We start from the raw sequence: 19630 nt of genomic DNA, 5'->3' as shown, positions 1-19630 counted from the left end.
AAAATAGGGAAGACAAGGCCCAGTTGCATTAATGGAGTCGGAGGTAAGGGTGGGTTTCAAGGTGCATATCTATCAGGTGACTGAGCACAGGTTGGAGTGAGATGGGAGCAACCCTCTGGGTCTGAGCGTTCATGGCCAAAGCAAAGGATGAAGGTCTCAGTGGGGCAGGGGCAGGCCTGGTGTAATTGAGAAGTAACCGGGAAGTTTATATAGCTAAGCAGACGCTGAATGTCCATGAGGGGCAAAGATCTGAAGGCTAAATAACTGGAGAAAGAAATGATCCTTCGCTAAGATGTTTGGGAAATGCTGTTTGGTGGGGAAGATCAAGAGTTTGGTTTGGGGGCTGGAGCGATAGCACAGCGGGTAGGGCGTTTGCCTTGCATGCGGCCGACCCGGGTTCTAATCCCAGCATCCCATATGGTCCCCTGAGCACCGCCAGGAGTAATTCCTGAGTGAAGAGCCAGGAGTAACCCCTGTGCATCGCCGGGTGTGACCCCCCCCCCAAAAAAAAAAAGAGTTTGGTTTGACGTGTACCAAGTTAGATGATCTGTAAGATTCAGAAACTCTGAAAAGAAGCTGGTAGCATATATAAATTTGGAGTATTTGGCATATGCTGGTATTTAAAGCCTGAAGAACAGGGGCTGGAGTGATAGTAGGGCATTTGCCCTGCACGTGGCCAACCTGGGTTCCATCCCTGGCACCCCATAGGTCCCCTAAGCACTACCAGGAGTAATTTCTGAGTATAGAGCCAGGAGTAACCCTGAACATTGCCGGGTGTGACCCAAAAAGCAAAATAAATAATTTATTTTTGGGTCATACCCAGCAATGTTCTCCTGGCGGTAATTGGGGGACCCTATGGGATGCTGGGAATCGAACTCAGGTCGGCCCAGTGCAAGGCAAACACCCTACCTGCTGTACTAACACCCCAGCCCAATAAATAAATATTTAAAAATAAAGCCTGGAGGGGGCTGGAGCGATAGCACAACGGGTAGGGCGTTTGCCTTGCATGCGGCCGACCCAGGTTCGAATCCCAGCATCCCATATGGTCCCCTGAGCACCGCCAGGAGTAATTCCTGAGTGTAGAACCAGGAGTAATCCCTGTGCATCGCCATGTGTGACCCAAAAAGCAAAAAAAAATAATAATAAAAATAAAGCCTGGAGAACATATAAAGACTTCAGGCTTGTAAGTTTAGATGAAAGGGAGGAAACTGTTAAAGAAGAACTAGAGAAAGGGAAAAAGAAAAAATTAATAAGACCAGAGGAAACAAAGTGCTGGAAGTGTTGAAAGGAGGAGAGGGAGTACCACCAGGGCAGAGGCCCACCTGCTCTCAGGACTGAGTGGATTCAGCACCATGGAAATCATGGTGACTAGCGTCAATTAATTTCAGTAAATAGGGTGAAATTGGAGGCGTTGAATACAGCACTGTGTTTTTCTTCAGGAAAGAAACAGTAGCTGCTAGGGGAAATGGAGTCAAGCAAATAGCCCTCTTGGGGGGGTCCTACCCAGCAGTTATCAGGGGTTATTCCTGGCTCTGCACTCAGGGATCACTACTGGTGGTACTCGGGGTACCATATGGGATGCTGGAGATCGAACCCAGATCTGCTGCATGCAAGGCAAGCTCCCTACCTGCTGTACTTTCTCAGTCCCACATTCATTTCTTAACATGTTGACGCTAGCACTGCAATTTGTGTTAAAACACATTCAGGCTGGAGAGATAGTACAGCAGGTGAGGCACTTCTTTAGTACACGGCCAACCAAGGTTCAATCCTGGGGACTTCTAGAGATAAGCCCAGAATACTGCCACATGTGGCCCCAAAACCAAAAGGTGGAAAAGGGGGGGAAAAGGGAAAAAAACCACATCCAAGTGTAAGCCATCAGTGGTAAGTGCCATTGTCAGTGTGTTAAAGAAATGTACCTCTAAAGGAAAATTGATGTGTGTGGAGGAAGGCGGAAAAGGTCAAAGCTGTTTCCCCAAGTAGGCAAGAGCTGTTGGGGTCTAGTTCTTAATTAGGGAGGTTTACTTTAAGAGCTTTGGGGCAGCTACTGTAGTGTCAAGAGGGGAAATAAGATATGTAGTGTAAGGGGCTGGCGCGATAATACAGTGGGGAGGGTGCTTGCCTTGTATGAGGCTGATCTGGATTTGATACCTGGTATCCCATATAGTGCCCTGTGCCTCCAAGAGTCATCCATGAGTTTAAAGCCAGGAGTAAGCCCTCAGCACCCCCAGGTGTAGCCCAAAAACAAACGAGCAAAAAAGGATGTGGTGTGAGTGAGACACAGTGGAAAATAAATACAGTGAAGGAAGGTCATGAAGCTCTTCTGATTGCTCAGTTTTTTTCAGTGACGTCAAAAGTATCCTCATCGGGGCCGGAGTGATAGCACAGCAGGTAGAGCGTTTGCCTTGCCCGCGGCCGACCCGGGTTCGATCCCCGGCATCCTATATGGTCCACCAAGCACCGCCAGGAGTAATTCCTGAGTGAAAACCAGGAGAAACCCCTGTGCATCGCTGGGTGTGACCCAAAAAGCAAAAAAAAAACCAAACAAACAAAAAGTAGCCTCATCGACTGATAGATATGAGAAGTGATAGATGGCAAGGCAAGGAAGCAAATATGAATGGTGATCCTAGGAAGGAGTCATTATTATTACATTTTTGTGGAGGAGGTAAGGGCTATACCCAGTGGTGCTCAGGGCTACCCTCTGCATTGCTCAGGGGCCACTCCTAGCAGTGCTGGGTGAGTCATAATGGATACCACAGAACTTAGGGCCTTGTTCATGCAAAAAAATGTATTCAAGCCCACCGAGCTGTCTCCCCAATGGATCATTATCTTAAAGGTCCATAAAGTAAATATTTTAGACTTTGTGAGCCTATAGAATTGCTCCCTTGCCAAGGATGTGGCTCAGCAGTAAAGTACATGCCTTGCATGCATCAGGTCTGGGTTCAGTTCCCTGTACCATAAAAAAGTAGAGTAAAATACAGAACTGCTGTCTCAGTCACAGCCACTCAACTGTGCTATTTTAGCCCAAAGGCAAACATAAACAGTAAATACATAGATTTTTCCATGACTTTGTTCCAGTAAACTGTAAGTAAAATTCATAGTGAAATTTAAGCAGGTGTACAGCGCAGTTTTGCTGAGTGCTAGGAGAATGGGGAAAGAAGATAGAGGATATGATGATTCCTTGGCAGCTTCTGGCCATGGACTGAATTGAAAACCACCAGTATAATGTGCATGTTTCTCCAGCCAAATTCAGCTACACGGGCTGAGTGTGGAAGGCGGAAACAGGCTTGAATATGCTTTGTCAAGTAGTGTGACATCGTGATCTAAAGGGGTGTCTAAGGTACTTTATGATGGCCTGTGGGATTGGCCGAATTAAGAGAACATCTGAACATGAGGATTGCTGGCTTTTAGTTTTAGTCTAGAAATGATTTTTTCTGAGTGATCTAGGTATTGTTATCCTTTTCTTTGGGTGGGGGAGGGTGGCCACACCCAGCAGTGTTCAGGGCTTACTCCTGGCTCTAGTCCTCGTGATCTTAATTATAGCAACCTATAATCTCTTTATTCATAGGACTTTAAGACAAGAGATGTGACTGATGACGTGAAAAATATTGTAAGATTTGTGCAAGAACATAGTTCATCACAAGAAGGGAGAAATACAAAATATATGGGTCCTTCTGGGAGATTTACCATGAATATGCTGGTTGACATTTTCTTGGGTAAGTTATTTGTTTTAATTATATAAGTTAAAAATTGACTATTTAAAAAACTCATAAGATGTACATAGAAAGTGGAAGAAATGACACAAGGGCTATAGTTGATGGTTTACATGCGGGAACCCTGCCTTCAGTCCCTTGAACCATTTGGACCCCTGAGAACAAAAGCTAGGAGTAGCCTCCACCCACTACAAGTTATGGCCTCAAAACCAAAAAATATATCATTACATTGGGAAAAAATTTTTCTTTGGACTTTTTTATTAGAGAATTCAGGAATATCTCAATAATAAAGGTGCCTTTTTCACTTGTATGAGACTAGGTTCAATCTAGCACTTTCCCTGCAAAAAGCGTTTTTAAAAAGTGCTAGCAGTTTTTGAAAGAAATCTTCTTTAAATCACTAAGATGAATTTCCACATTTAAAAAAGAATGAAGCAGGACCAGAGTGATAGTATAGTGGGGAATGCACCTGCTTTGCACACAGCCCACCTGGGTTGATCCCCAGCATCTCATGGTCCCCCAAGTCTGCCAGAAGGCACGGAGCCAGGAGCAAACTTCTGAGCACTGCCAAAACAAACAAAAAATTGAAGTGGATATGATTTTTTCTGAGTGGGCTCTGGCTTCCTTGGAAATTTACCCATTAACTAACTTCTGGTTCAAAATGGCAGTCTGGGCCTAAAACTTAAGTGTGTCTGTCACTTTCTCCCTCCTTCCTTCTCACCCCACTTCATTCCTTACCCTCTTTCCCTCCTTGAGGCCTATTAAAATTAAATAAAATTAAGTAAAGGTGGCTGGGAAATCGCTTAAAGGGTGGGCCCCAAGTTTGTTCCCTGGAATACCACAAGAGTGCTTCACATGTGCACACGTGCCACTGCCACCAGCACCAGGGAGCCCGAGATTTAAATGATCTGTTCGAGTGCCCGCTGTGTGTCTCCTGGGTTGCCCATAGGTCCCCAGGTACTGCCAGAGAAGCTCACACAACCCCAAAAGGACTTCGGAAGGGCCAAGGAGATAACTCAAGTGGCCAAGGATATGTCAAACATGTAGAAGATTCTGAGTTCAATCACCTAACATCAGTCTCCACCCCCAGAAAAAAAAGACCGAGTTTGAGTGGAAGTACTGCCAGATATAGTTGGTGTTTCCTGCACTGAAAATGGTGATGATGATTGAGAGGAAGTAAAAGATAGATCAAACTCTTAGCAGCACAGAGAAGGGGCGGGGGAGGAGAGAGAGAATGAATCATGAGGTTAACAGACTTTGTAAAACATAATGCATAATGTTTCAATAGTTATGATTTCTTTAATACTCAACCACTAGATAATATATATTTGTTCCAGCTGAGGGAGCAAGTCTTAGAAAGATTTGTCTGAAGCCTGCCCCATTGACTGCTTTTCTCAGCCCAGTAGACACAGCAGCAACTTAAGTTTGAAAGTTATAACTTGCACAGTGAGAGTGAGACTTCCTCTTCTAGAACTCCAGCAGACTACTTTTCCTATGCCTCTCCAGTTAGCTGAGTGGAAGGCTCTGCAAATGGAGTGTGCAGGCCCACTTTGGCTGTACGTACCACAAAACGAAGTCAGCATTTTAATTTGGGGGAATAGGAAGTGGACCATACCCGGCAGTGCCAGGGATCAAACTGGGGTCGGCCACAGGCAAGACAATTGCCTTAGCCCTTGTGCTGTTTTTCCACTCCCAGCATTTTAATATCTACCAGTTTGTTGGGGGTTGGGGCTAAGTCTCCTGGCTCACACTTTCTCCCCCTTTCCCTTGCCTTTATTGCCCTTGTTACTGTGTTTGGGTCACCTCAGCCGTGGTGTTCATGTACTTAGTTGCTGTGCTTGCCTGGCGTTGCTCACTTGTGAATTACTCACTTTGTTGTGGCACCAGGATCGTACTGGGTAATGTGTCAGGAATTCAAGACAGTTTTACAGCTGCAAGGGAGACACTGTACCCCAGAGACACATCCTGTATCCCCAATACTGCTTTCTGTTTTTCAACCCTTCTATTCCCTTCTCTTTTGAAACACACATGCACAGTATCCTGTATTAAGACTTTTTGTTGGGGCTGGAGCAATAGCACAACAGGTAGGGCGTTTGCGTTTGCCTTGTACGCAGCCAACCCGGGTTCAATTCCTAGCATCCCATATGGTCCCCCAAGCACCGCCAGGAGTAACCCCTGTGCATCACCGGGTGTGACCCAAAAAGAAAAAAAAAAGACTTTTTGTTAGTTTGTTTTGGGGCCATACCCAGTGGTACTCAGGGCTTACTCCAGGCTTTGTGCTCAGGGATGATTCCTGGTGGAATTCGGGGTGCCAGGGATCGAACATAATTCAGCCGAATGCAAGGCAAGTGCTCCAGCCTCTGTACTGTCACTCCACTCCACCCCTGATATCTTTTAAAAATAACTCAAGCTAGGAGAGATAGTAGGGCACTTGCTTTGCATGCGGCTGACCTGGGTTCAATCCTCAGCATCCTATATGATTCCCAGAGCCCCACCAGGACTGATTCCTGAGTACAGAGCCAGCAGTTACCCTAAGCACCATTGGGTGTGACCCAGAAACCAATAAAAATAAATAAAATTTTTGACAACCTCTGACTAATTGTCTTTTCTCAGAGAAATATACTGTACACATGTACACATGCTCTTTTTTTTTTTCCAGTGTTCCTCATTGTGGAACATGACATGGATCACATGCATTAGAACTGAAGATTAACTTCCTAGTCAAATCCAATGTATTTTTCTTTTTTCCATATTGTATTAACACTGGGCTGGAGCAATGACACAGCAGTAGGGCATTTGCCTTGCATGCGGCCGACCTGGGTTCGATTCCTCCATCCCTCTCGGAGAGCCCGGCAAGCTACCGAGAGTATCCCTCCCGCATGGCAGAGCCTGACAGGCTACCAGTGGCGTATTTCATATGCCAAAAATAGTAACAACAAATCTCACAATGGAGACGTTACTGGTGCTTGCTCGAGCAAATCGATGAACAACAAGACGACAGTGCTACAGTACATAAAACATGACATATAACATTGTTAGTTTCAGGTATACAGCACAATGATTTGATATTCATATTTTTTGTGCGAAATGACCACCCTAATTTAGTCTCTTGAGAGTTTTGATGTGTCTGCATTCACTAATCTGATTTATTGTTTCTTCTTATTAGGAAGTAAGAGTGCAAAAATCCAGTCTGGAATATTTGGAAAGGGATCTACTTATTCACGACACAATGCTGAAAGACTTTTTAAAAAACTAGTGCTTGATAAGATTTTGGATGAAGATTTATATATCAATGCTAATGATCAAGCGATTGCCTATGTGATGCCTGGACATAAAGCTGAAGCTGTACTAAATGGGCATCTAAAGGTATGGGGGTTTGGGTGGGTGGGTTGGTTAGTTTTTGGTTTGGGGGATCACACCCAGCTCTGTGCTCAGGGCTTATTCCTAGCTGTGCACTCAAGATCCCTCTTGGGAGAGCTCAGGGACTGAGCTTGGGGGTGCAATGCCAGGGATTGGACCCAGATTATCTGTATGCAAGGTGAGCGCCCTACCCACTGTCCTATCTCTCCAGCCCCTAAAGGTATGGGTTTTTAAATTATTGTCCTAGTAAATAAATAAACATGTAGTACCTCTAATCAAAATGTCATTTTCCAAAGTTTTTAAGTATACATACATACATATATACATACATACATACATATACATGAAGAGCACGTTATTGTTACTGTTTTTGGCATATCAAATATGTCACAGATAGCTTGCCACACTCTGCCATGCAGGTGAGATATCCTCAGTAGCTTGCCAGGCTCTCTGAGAGGTATGGAAAATGGGTAAGGAGTATTTTATGATGAGCATTGGGCTACACTAGCACGTGACAGAGACGAATGGGGACATTACTGGCGTCTGCTCGAGCAATTGATGAGCAACGGGATGACAGTGATACAGTGATATATATATATATATATATACAGTGATATATATACATATATATGTATATAGGACAATATACGTACTGTCCTACTCTGTTCCTTATAGTTTGAAAAAAATCATAAAGTTGAACCCACCTGTGGTGCGTGAGTAAAAATGATTTTTTCTTTTTTTTTTTCTTTTTTCTTCTTCTTTTTTTTTTTTTCTTATTTTTCATTCCTATTGTTGTGGGGACCTGAACACGCCTGAATACCTCAACCTGGCAGTGCCCAGCAAGCCATGCAGTTCTGGGTGTGAAAACCAGAGTATGCAAGGCATACTCTTTGACTCTGAAAACATTAAAAGATACCTGTCAGTAAATTATCATACATTCATTATATAAGTATTTATTAAGCTGCTCTGGGGCTGAAGAACTAGGTCAGAAGTTAAAAGTGCTTGCCTTGCATGGGGCCAGTACCATTTTCATCCCCAGTGCCAGATATGATCTTCTGAGCACTGCTGGATATGGTCCAGACTCCCCCGCCCCCCCCAGAAGATATGGTCCAGACTCCCCCGCCCCCCCCAGAAGATATGGTCCAGACTCCCCCGCCCCCCCCCAGAAGATGCTATTCTGTGTCAGAGGGTCAAGAAGTGGAGACTAACTGTGTGTCCCCTGTTCCCAAGAAACATTCTCTCTCTATTTGTCATATAATAGAAATACAAAAAAAAATTAGATGTAGTTAACGATTAGATAACTGGATTCGTGTGTGCATGCACCCATGCCTCTGATTTCTTTTTCTCTTACAAAGGTAGACTTTATGGAAACAGAAAATTCCAGCAGTGTGAAGAAACAAAAAGCTTTAGTGGCAAAGGTGTCTCAGAGGGAAGAGATGGTTAAGAAATGTCTTGGAGAACTGACAGAAGTCTGCAAATCTCTGGGGAAAGTCTTTGGAGTCCACTATTTTAACATTTTTAATACTGCCACTCTGAAGAAGCTTGCAGGTAAGGTGTGTGTGTGTGATCTTTCATTAACGTGGCATAACTTAATAAGCCAAAAATTATTCTTGCTTAAGAAATTTTGTAAGTATATAAATATATTCTCAGTCACTATTACTTTTATTTAACCTCTGAATTGAAAGCTTTGGAAACAGTTTGAACATACTTGAGATAAATATTTGAGGGTAGTGAGTGGGGTGGTGAGCAGGGGCCCGTGAAGTGCCAAGGATTGAGCCACAGACTTCTGCATGGAAAGCATGCTCTCCAACCTTGGTGCCGTCTCCCCAGCCTGATAAAATATCTTCTCTTGGGTACATATAATACTTAATTTGAACATCTGGTTTAATTTTGGAGGGGACCATGACCTGACCTTTTAGGTACTACTCCTGGTCTGGTGTCCAGGGGCTGTTCTGGCGCTGCTCAAAGGGCCATATGTAGTGCTAGGCTCAAACCCAAGCCTTCTGTGTGCCAAACATGCTTTCCAGACCATTGAACTATCTCACTAGCCCTGTCATTCGTGCTTGTTGTGGGACCTAAGCATAGTGGCTGTGCTTAGAGCCTACTCCTGGTTCTACATTCAGGGATCATTTCTAGAGGGCTCAAGTACCATATGTGTTGCCGAGAATAGAAGACAAGTTGCCACATGCAAAGCAAGCACCTTACCTGCTCTATTATCTGTCTCTAGTTTTAATTTTATAGTTCCAATGCTGGGTATTAGAATGTGGCTAATTGTTATCTCTTAACATCAGATGTCACTTTGTGTCCGTTACTTATTGCCTTATACTGTTTGGCTATATTATGTACATCTTTGCAGTGAGAACAAAATACACAAAAAGTACAAAATGCCCTTTGTAAAGTTCTTACAAAAAGGAATTGTTTCATGCTTTCCTGGATCTGGATTTAATGTACTGCTGTGTCTTTAGTTAGCATTTGCTGACCTAAGTTATTTCCATGGCTTAGATACCTCAGTCTGGAGTTGTAAGGTTGTTCTCATGATTGATTGACCAATGTGCATCACTTTCACATATCCATAAAATCTTAGAGCCACCACTTTCTCTTTCAGTCCTACTCCTCTACAGTTCTCATCAGCTCTAAGGTGCCGTCTATTTTAGGACACTATTTTGGTTTGGGGGAGCCACACCCAACAATGCTCAGGGTTTTTTCCAGGCTCTGCACTTAGGAATCTCTCAGAGCGTTGCTCAGGGAACCATATGGGATGCCTGGATTGCCCACATGCAAGGCCAACGCCCTCTCACTGTACTATCGCTCCAGCCCCTAAGGAACTAGTTGTTTGTGCAGGGAATATCTCAGGTGGTGCTGTTGCCCAGTGGTCCTCAGGGAGTCATGTGCATGCCAGGAATGTGCTCTATCCCCTTGAGCTTGCCCTGATCCCAAAACATTATCATTTTGTGAACTATTATGAAAGAAAAAAGTTCTTGTTAAACTATGACACAGTGCTTCTACTGATAAAATTGTTTTTTACTTATTTGGATACAGATTTATATCATAAGTGCATATATGAGAAATGTTTAAAGTCAATGTAAGTTGATAATAGGCACTCATAAAATTTACATTTGGGACTAGAAAGATAGTGCAGAGTTTTGGCACTTGCTTGGTATCTCACCAACCCCATTTTGAATTCCTGGCACCACATATGGTCTCTGAGCACTGCCAGGTATAGTCAGATACTTTAACCTCTGTACTATATTTCCCGGCTCCAGATTCTAAATTTTTTTAAAAGAAGTTTGCTCAAAACTACAATAGCACTCCAGATAAAAGAAGAAATTCTATCTGTGTCTGCATTTCTGCTCGCCTCTCCCAATTTATCTTCCACTAACCCCCTCCATAAACCTGCCGGTCTGTCCCACAGGTCAGTTCTTTTTCTCTAAATACAGAAGTAATGTGGAAACCATGTGGGTGTTTTCTCTTTTTTTTATTGTGGAGACCACACTTTACATTACTCGAAGGATATCAGGGCCTCACCTGAGTGCCAGTGGGCCAGATGGTGCCCGGGATCAAAATGAGGGTCTCCAGTGTAAAACATTGTTTTACATTGAGCCAGATTCCCATCAAAAACACAGGCATTGGGCCGGAGCGATAGCACAGCGGGTAAGGCGTTTGCCTTGCCCGAGGCCGACCCGGGTTCGATCCCCAGCATCCCATATGGTCCCCCGAGCACTGCCAGGAGTAATTCCTGAGTGCAAAGCCAGAAGTAACCCCTGAGCATCGCTGGGTATGACCCAAAAAGAAAAAAAACAAAAACAAAAAACACAGGCATTATCACTGTGCCACTTTCTAACAGCCAGTGCATTACCCAGCCTCCGAAGTTAACCAGGATAAATCTCTCTGAAGAGCACCTCTTCCAGCTCACCGCCTCCCTGCTTGCTCTTACAATGTCTCCAAGGTTATGTCCCCACACTTTCCTCAAAGTGTTTTCTTTTTTTTTTTTTTTTCCTTTTTGGGTCACACCCGGCGATGCACAGGGGTTACTCCTGGCTTTACACTCAGGAATCACCCTTGGCGGTGCTCAGGAGACCATATGGGATGCTGGGAATCGAACCCGGGTCGGCCGCGTGCAAGGCAAACGCCCTACCCGCTGTGCTATCACTCCAGCCCTAACCTCAAAGTGTTTTGTAGTCAGTTGTCTCTTCACAGAGACAACTTGTGTGTAGACTCAGGCTCCTAGTCAAAACCAAAACATTTGCTTCACCCCATGTGCAGAAAGAGGTGACGAACAGATTTGGGGTGTTAAGGCATTCACTGCATAGGGGACTGATTATGAGGGAGAAGTCAGCTGAAAGGGGTGGGGGTGCTTCCTGGCAGTCTCACAGCTCAACAAGTTGCATCAGGAGAGCAAGCAAGATCTGGTCGATCTCCTGGCCACCTTACGCAAACCCTGCCAGCACCTTGGTGTTCTTTGCCCTCTCCCACCTGGCCCTGACTTCTACACCTTTGTTGGGATTAGGCGGTAGACTCTGCCCCGGGCCTCTCCTCGCCTCTGTGGTCACTGCCTGCCCTGTGGAAAATTGGCCCCTGTGCCTGGTGGCCTGCAGTTAACAAGCATGTGCTGAGGACTGGATGAACTTGAGTTCAGCGGTTTTTCTACGGGTGGTAATTTAAATTCCTAATTTTATGTCCATGCACAGAATCTTTATCTTCAGATCCTGAGGTTTTGCTTCAAATTGACGGTGTTACTGAAGACAAACTGGAAAAATACGGCGCTGAAGTGATTGCAGTGTTACAGAAATACTCGGAGCAGGCATTGCCAGGTTCAGTATACACCCAGATGCTCCTGTTCCAGTGTTAAGTGATGTGTCTCCCCTGCTGGGAAGTGTGCGGGGTTTTCAGTTTTGTCAGCGTCTCTAGCCTTGTTTCACCAATGTCCAAGTGATCAGAGCAGGCCCCTCTCAGACCCCCAGGGGTTGCCGTTCCCTGAAGCTGCTCTGTGTGGAGCATTGAAGGATTCAGGCACCCCGGGTGGGGCCCACGTCAGTCACCAGCTCTTGGTGTGATCCTTGGCAGGCCACATGACTTCTGTGTGCTTCAGTTTCCTTATCTGAGGAGTGAACATGCTATCTAACAAGCATGTCTAAAGATAAAATTTAAAGAGTGGAGTTGAAATGTTTTGGAAAAATGAACATGTAATCGGAATGCTAGATAGTCTTATTGTTATTGGCTGTCGGCAGAATCTGCCCGGAGTTAGTGCATCATTAGCAGACGTTCCCAGGGGCGGCATTAGGCCTGTCACCTCGCACCTAATTAGGTGCCTCACCACTGAGCTGGCCGAAGCTCCGACTACAGGAAGCGGCAAACAAGGAAAGACTGCTGGAGGAGACAGGCCACGTGGGAAGGTCTCCTGCCCTCCAGCGCTGCCATGCAGCAGGCAATCCCGTGGCCGTGCCGAGAGCTAGCCGTTTCCTGCCAGCCTGGGCGGGGGTATCTTGTACAGGCAAATGGAAAGAGCAGGATGAGAAATGAGTGAGCACACGTTTTAGGCGCTCACTCTCTAGTCATTTTCCATCCATTAACAAAATGCTGAAAAGTAGGATTTTAATAAATCCCTCAGTTTGTCTTGATTCCATCTAAAACCTTGTTTTGAATACAATGACAATCTCTTGGTAAGAACTGAACACTTACTTTGTATATAACTTGTCAAAAGAGGATTTTGCCCACTGAGGACCAGCCACTAGGGAAACAGCCTTGGCACAGTGAGGGACAAACTCTGCTTTTGCCTGTGTGGTCTAATTTGAGGCTCACAACACCCACTGCTGGGTGAAAATGGGTGAGAGCTTTTCACGTCTCTGGAGTCTCCCCTCAAAAGGGGTCAGGCCCTGAAGCCATTGCCTACGGACAGTACAGTGCTGGGTGGTTAAGGAGTGAGCAGGGCACCTTCGGCTTATCAGGCAGCAGATTGCATGAAGAGCACCAGACCTCAGGGAAAGATTTTTTTCAGAAATTGGAGTTGGGACCACTGCCGACCTATAGAGAGGTGTCCTGCTTTTGGGGGTGTCTTGGGATACAAATAGCTGTGAAAATTACCATCTTCTCTGCAAGCATTTGCTTTTATACAGACCCATTTCTTGTATAGCATGAGGAATGTTCACAAATAGTATGCAGAGCAGTGAGTTGTATCTTAAAAGAGGTAAAACATATGGTCTGCAATAGTGTTTCTCAGCTTTCTGCCTGTGATCTTCCAACACTTGGCTTCCTCTGCACCCTGTCTGACTAGTTGGCCCCCTGCTCTCACATGATAGCCACTCACGAGGTTTTCACCTAGGTTCCTCTTGGAATATCCTGGGGGTCTACCGGGGTCAGTATCTCCCCTGGTTGGAAACACTGGTCTCGAATATTCCAATAATTGCTCTGAGCGGAAGTACAGAACAGGATAGTTATAGTTTTTTATATTGGGCTCATATTTGGTGTGTGTAAATTGGTAAATGTTTCATGCGGCATGTTATGCTTTCCAACTCAAATTAATTACCCTAACAATAACAGGAACTTCGAAGGTCATACGGAGTATGAGTTAACCCTGACGTCTCTAGTTAAGTTAGCATATCATAATGAATTCTGACCTCCTTTCTTTGAAAATAAATTGCTACTGAGCACTGTGGGGGCTTGATGAAATGGAGATGTGTTTTACATCCACTGAGTCCATATCATAAGGAGTAGGAAGACCTCCAGGTACGTATTACATGTCCTTTCTAGACTTGTCACTGCACTTAACAGCATGGCCTCACCTCCTTATGTCTGCATTGTCCTTTGTAGCTGAGGACACTTCTGCAGAGACGAACCCTTCCTACAGCAGGGGCCCTGGACAGAATTGCCCTGAAGAGTCTGATGAGGAAGCACCCATATCCTCTCACTACTTTGCAAATAGAGGCAAAAATGAAAGAAAAAGGAAAAGGATGCCAGCCTTCCAGAGGTCTAAGAGGAGGAGAAGTGGTTTCAGTGGCTCCAGAGCAAAAGGGTATAGTATATTCTGGGGTCCGGGGGCAAAGCAGTTGCACACTGTCTGGTTTTCATTCTCTTTTTTTGGGGGGGCTTGGGTTTTGGGTCACACCCGGCGATGCACTCAGGAATTACTCCTGCTGGTGCTCAGGTGACCATCTGGGATGCAGGTAATCGAACCCAGGTCAGCCGCATGCAAGGCAAACGCCTTACCCGCTGTGCTATCGCTCCAGTCCCATCATTCTTACTAAAAAGAAGCACAATTAAATTTTGCCTCTCCCATCAAAGGAGTGGCATTCAAGGTTTGATCCAGAACTAATCCCCTGTGTCCATTTTGTTTGGGGGCCACATCCAGTGTGCTTAGAAGCTACTCCCACTCGTTCTCCAGGGTTGCTCCTGGTAGTGCTTGGGGAGCCATTTAGTGTCAGGGATCAAACCTGGGCCTCCTCCCGTTGAAGTAGCTCTCTGGGCCCTGTTTCTAACTTTTAAATTCTACTCCTAAGTTGATATCACTAAAGTTTCCTAGTTTGCAAAATCGTTTCCGACTTTTTTTTTTTTTTTTTGGTGTGTGTGGGGGAATCTTTATACCAGGTCTTCTTACCAGGTTTTGCCTCCAAAAATTCTGCCAGTTAGCTGAGATAGAGAAGGGAACACCTAGTAGAAAATGTTGGGAGGACCCACTCGGGTTGAAAACTGCGTACCAAAAGTAGACTATAGACCGAGTGTGATGGCCACTCAAAACCTCTATTGCAAACTACAACACCCAACAGGAGAGAGAACAAAAGGGAACAAAACAAAGAGGCAGGGTGGGGTGGGGGTGGTGGGAGGGATGCTTGGAACATTGGTGGAGGAGAATGGGCACCAGTGAAGGGATGTAAACCAAATCCAAACATGAAAGTTCATAAGTTTGTAACTGTACCTCACTGTGATTCACTAATAAAATTTTTTTAAAAAAGAATTGAAATTCTGCCAGTTAGATACTAGCTTAATAAACAGAGGGCTCTGTTTGTCCATCACCTTTATGATTCTTTTACTACTTACCACCCTGCTTTCGTAGCTGCAGAATTCGCCAACTCCACCTTTGGGCTCTCCATCCTCTCTGCCTCTCTGCTGCCCAGGGAGAGCCCAAACCCCAGCCTTCTCCGCTGTGCAGGCAGCAGCAAAGCGATCAAAAGTGAAAGGTCGGGGGCTGGAGCGATAGCATAGCGGGTAGGGCGTTTGCCTTGCACGCGGCCAACCCAGGTTCGAATCCCAGCATCCCATATGGTCCCCTGAGCATCGTCAGGAGTAATTCCTGAGTGTAGAACCAGGAGTAACCCCTGTGCATCGCCGGGTGTGACCCAAAAAGCAAAAAAAAAAAAAAAAAAAAAAAAAAGTGAAAGGTCGCTGTAAAACATGCCTTTACCCGTGCGGGCTCTGCCACACCAAGGGGAGCCCAGGTTCTGCCAGGTCTGGTGCTGAATTGGGCAGCCTTCTTGTTCCCTCAGACGTACCCTGTGCCTGGACACCTCTTTCCCCTGCCATGTGGACAGCTGCAGCCTATACCTAGTAGGACAGACTGTCAGGATCGTGACCACCCCATTGTCTGAAAAAGCATGGCCCCAAATAGTACAGGTTGTCACAGGAATAGAATGGAGAATAGAATGGAAACGGGTCCTCAGTGAGCTTCTGCAGGTGGCTTTGTTTTTTTGTAGCTTTCTACCTCTTCTCCCCTGGGTAATAAAAACAAAAATTGAGTGGGGGAAGAGAAAGCAAAGGCAAATGTTACTAAATTGTCATTTTCTTGTTAAGTCCATAAACAAACATCTTGCATGTGCTAATCAGTCCTTCTGCCAGGGTACAGGAATTAAAGCCATTAGTAAATGTTAGTTTAATTTTGTGGTTTTTAGTGCGCAAGTGACCAGCAGATGTTCTTCTGTGGGGACATTTTCTTATGTTCTCCTCATTCCTCTGCTTTGAGAAATACTCATTTCCTTAGCTGCTCAAAGCAGAGATCGACCTTAAAAGGCATCTGGTCGACCCCCTTGGCTTATGAATACACTGTGGCCTGGCCCGGCCCAGGCCCACAGGTGGAGCTGGGCCCTGGGCCACCCTCAGCATCCAAGACTTCTTCCATTCCTGCGCATGTCTGTGGAAATTGCTTAATTATTGTCTCCACATTTATACTTGTTAGAACAAAGTAAACCATATTTTAGTGCCTATTACCATTGGCTCTTTTACTCTTTTCACAACTTTTATTTATAAGATTGACTGTTCTGTCGCTGCTGATCTAATCTAATAAGTAGTAAAGCTCACATTTAAACTACTAAGCCAATGCTAATTTGTTCGCTCTCTCTCTCTCTCTCTCTCTCTCTCTCTCTCTCTCTCTCTCTCTCTCTCTCTCTCTCTCCCTCTCCCTCACCCTCACCCTCTCCCTCTCCCCCCGCCCCCACTTTCCTCTCTCTCCCTCCTCTCTCCCTGTCCCTGTCCCTCTCCCTCTCCCTGTCATCCAGTAATGCATCCTGACTGTTCTCAGAGGTCATTGCTGATGATGCTCAAGAAACCAGGCCAGAGATTAAATCTGGGCCTCTCATGTGCAAAGCATACATTAGCCCTCTGTGTTAGGAGGATGCTTTCTTTTTTGGTAGGGGGTGGGTGGAGGTTGGGGCTACAGCCACGGTGCTAGGTGTTCAGGTATTGAAACTGGATCAGCTGCTTGCAAGGCAACGCTTCCCCCTATCCCGTCTGTCCCTCTGTCCCCTGATGCTTCTTAATTAACCAAGTATTTATGATAGGATATTTTTCTAATCCCTATAGGCTACTAAAACCAGTATGTTGTGATTGTGTTTTTTTCCTTGTTGCGGCTTTTCTGTATCTGCTCTTCATTCAGTTTCTCCCAGAAGCACTCGGAAAAATCCTTCCCACGGTCCCCAGCCTGCTCACCTGATCGAGGCCTGTGCAGTGACAGTACCTTTGGTTCTTTGCCAGAGGCCTTACTCCCCACACCTACCTATATTTTACATCTGCACAATCACACAATGAACTGGTTGTGTTCAGCTCCGAGAGTGGGAGTGAAGTGAATGGCCAGGTGAAATGGAGGCTGCCGCTGGCAGATTCTTTCTGTAAATCAACAGAAACTGCAGGGTTTTGCTCGCGGCTTAGTTTATCCGCAGGAAACCCAGCACCAGGGAAACTAGAGGTGGCTTCTCTTTGCTCTGGCAGATCTTTGCCTGTTCTGCAGTATAATTGCCCTCAAGCAAGTGTGTCAAAATATGGGAGAACCACTCTTAGCTGTAGCTCCCCAGAATGTTGTGGCGGGGACTGGCCCCCTGCACCCTAACCCAGAGATGAGTCCAGCCTGATCAAGTGCAGGGAGTGGGGAGCTCTGCCTGCCTCACCCAGAGCCGCCTGGTTTCCTTTACCTGTCTTGTTCTTATTGTTGGTGGGGGACGGGGGTTGAGGAAAGTGAAGTAGAAGGTTCTTTGTGGAAGTTTTGTTTGTTTTTGCTTTGGTTTTTGTTTGGAGTCACACCCAGTTGGGGAAGCAGTGTCATGGGAACATGCAAGGCCAGAAAATGAAACTGGACCTTCTGCATGCAAAGCATGCATCATCTCATTGAACCACATCTCTGACCCTTTATCCCTGGTTTGGTTTTATGGGGCGGGGGGTGAGAGGAACCCACTCAGACGGTGCTCAGGGGACCTAGTGTCCATTTCCAGCAGTTAAGTGCTGGGTCCCAAGAGTACAGTGTTGGTGAGCCTGTTGGTGCTCAGGGGGCCGTGTGGTGCCAGGGTTTCGTTCCTGGGTGAGCACTGAGCCACCACAGTAGCTCACACCCTGCTCGCCCCCACCTGCTGGTTTTCAAGGGAGGCAAGAAGCCAGGATGAGGCCCTGCTCTGCCCTGCTCCACTCAGCCCCAGCCCCGCTCACCCACGAAGCCGCCTTTCTCTGATGCAAGAACAATAATTCTTGGCGTCTGGTGTAGGAATTTAGGCCTCAACACAGGGTCATTCTCACTTCCTTGATTCGGTCAGGACAGACAGGAATATAGACATTGTATAGACCAGTGTTTTTCAATCTTTTTTGCACCTATGACCACCTTCCAACCTTGTGTTCTTCCTATGCTGCCCACACATACACACACACACACACACACACACACACTGTGGCTGGTTGGCTCTCTCGGCATTTGCTGCAGCCCCCTTGAAATATCCTGGAGGCCCTCAATTTGGCACCCAGTTGAGAAATACTGGTCTAGAGGACTTGGCTAATCTCAAAGGTCAAAATTAAGAAACAATCTTTGATATTTTAGGGAGACAAATTTAGCACAGATTTTTGTGAAAGGTAGCAGTCCTGGGGCTCAGGTACTGGCCTTCCACACCGCCCACTGGGGTTTCATCCCCAGCACAAATTATGTCACCCTGAGTACCACCAGGACTGTGAGCTCTGAGCACTGTCAAGTATGACACCCTCCTTCGTCCAGAAAAAGATCGCAATCTTGTGTTTCTTGAATTATAAAGGAAGTTTTGCTGACTGAAAAAGAATTCTAGGTAGGAAGTACACAAAACCACACAGAACACAGCAGACTGTAACTCTCTTCAGTTTATGAGAAAAAAAGATGACTGATTTTTTATTTCATTTGACACTTTTTTTCCTTTGTCACGTTTCAGGAGTTCTACCACATGCAAAAAGACATCTTCAAGAACTAGATCCACCAACAGTTCTGGATCCCCTTCAGCTTTTCAGGCGGCATCGGGAGCCAATAGAAAATTGGGGATTATGGCTCCACCAAAGCCCATAAATAGACCATTTCTTAAACCTTCGTATGCATTTTCATAACAACCAGATCTTGATGTACACGGATGTTATTTCTTGTTTGTCAGCATCTGACCATCTGTGAACATAAAGCTGTTCGTTTTGTTTTGCGATTTGTAATTTTTACCCGTATCTATTAATATTTAAATAAATGCTTAGGGTGACAGTTCTTATTTTTAAAATAAATGTTTTCTTTTGAATAAGCATGATTTGCTGCCACTGCAAACCTTGTGGCCGTTTTTTTCTCAGAATGTCTGAGGCAGCAGCTGAATCATCTCGGTGAAATTCTCAGTACAATGTGAAACAGAAGCCGAAGAAGGTGTGCTAGGACACAAAAAGTAAAATACTTTGTAGAAAACCGTGGAAATAAAATTAAGGCAAGTGACAAAGAAGTTGAAAAATATGTATGACAAAGGATTGACATTCGTAATTTAGAGGAGACCCTTTAAATCATTGAGGAAGGGGAAAAATCAGCAGAAGTGAACAATAAATGTGAATCAGCTCTTCTCAAAATTAAAAATACAAATGGCCCATAATAAGTGAAAATGTTCTATCTCCCTGGTTGGAAACATAAATAAAAGCAATGCGATGCCATTCTGTGACCATCAAATAAATGTTTGACATTTGAAAATGCCTCAATTCTAGGGTCGAGGGCTGGAGCGATAGCACAGCGGGTTGGGCGTTTGCCTTGCACGCAGCCGACCTGGGTTCAATCCCTGGCATCCCATAAGGTCTCCCCAGCACCACCAGGAGTAATTCCTGAGTGCACGAGCCAAGAG

General features: G+C 45.4%; 1 protein-coding gene across 1 annotated transcript in view; it reads left to right on the top strand.

Annotated features, from left to right (window-relative positions):
* Nucleotides 1-19372, top strand: part of BLM (BLM RecQ like helicase) — a 69752-nt gene extending 50380 nt beyond the window's left edge. The window contains exons 16-21 of the mRNA XM_055142714.1: nt 3566-3713; nt 6874-7073; nt 8423-8615; nt 11756-11878; nt 13875-14076; nt 18707-19372. Of these exons, the coding sequence (XP_054998689.1) occupies nt 3566-3713; nt 6874-7073; nt 8423-8615; nt 11756-11878; nt 13875-14076; nt 18707-18875 (1035 nt within the window). The 3' untranslated portion in view covers nt 18876-19372. The remainder of the gene's footprint in view (nt 1-3565; nt 3714-6873; nt 7074-8422; nt 8616-11755; nt 11879-13874; nt 14077-18706) is intronic.
* Nucleotides 19373-19630: the final 258 nt, after the last annotated feature.

Source organism: Sorex araneus, chromosome 6 (assembly GCF_027595985.1).
Source record: "Sorex araneus isolate mSorAra2 chromosome 6, mSorAra2.pri, whole genome shotgun sequence".
Lineage (NCBI taxonomy): Eukaryota > Metazoa > Chordata > Mammalia > Eulipotyphla > Soricidae > Sorex > Sorex araneus.
The sequence above is the reverse complement of the archived record's forward strand: the minus strand, read 5'-3'. Positions and strand labels throughout refer to the sequence as shown.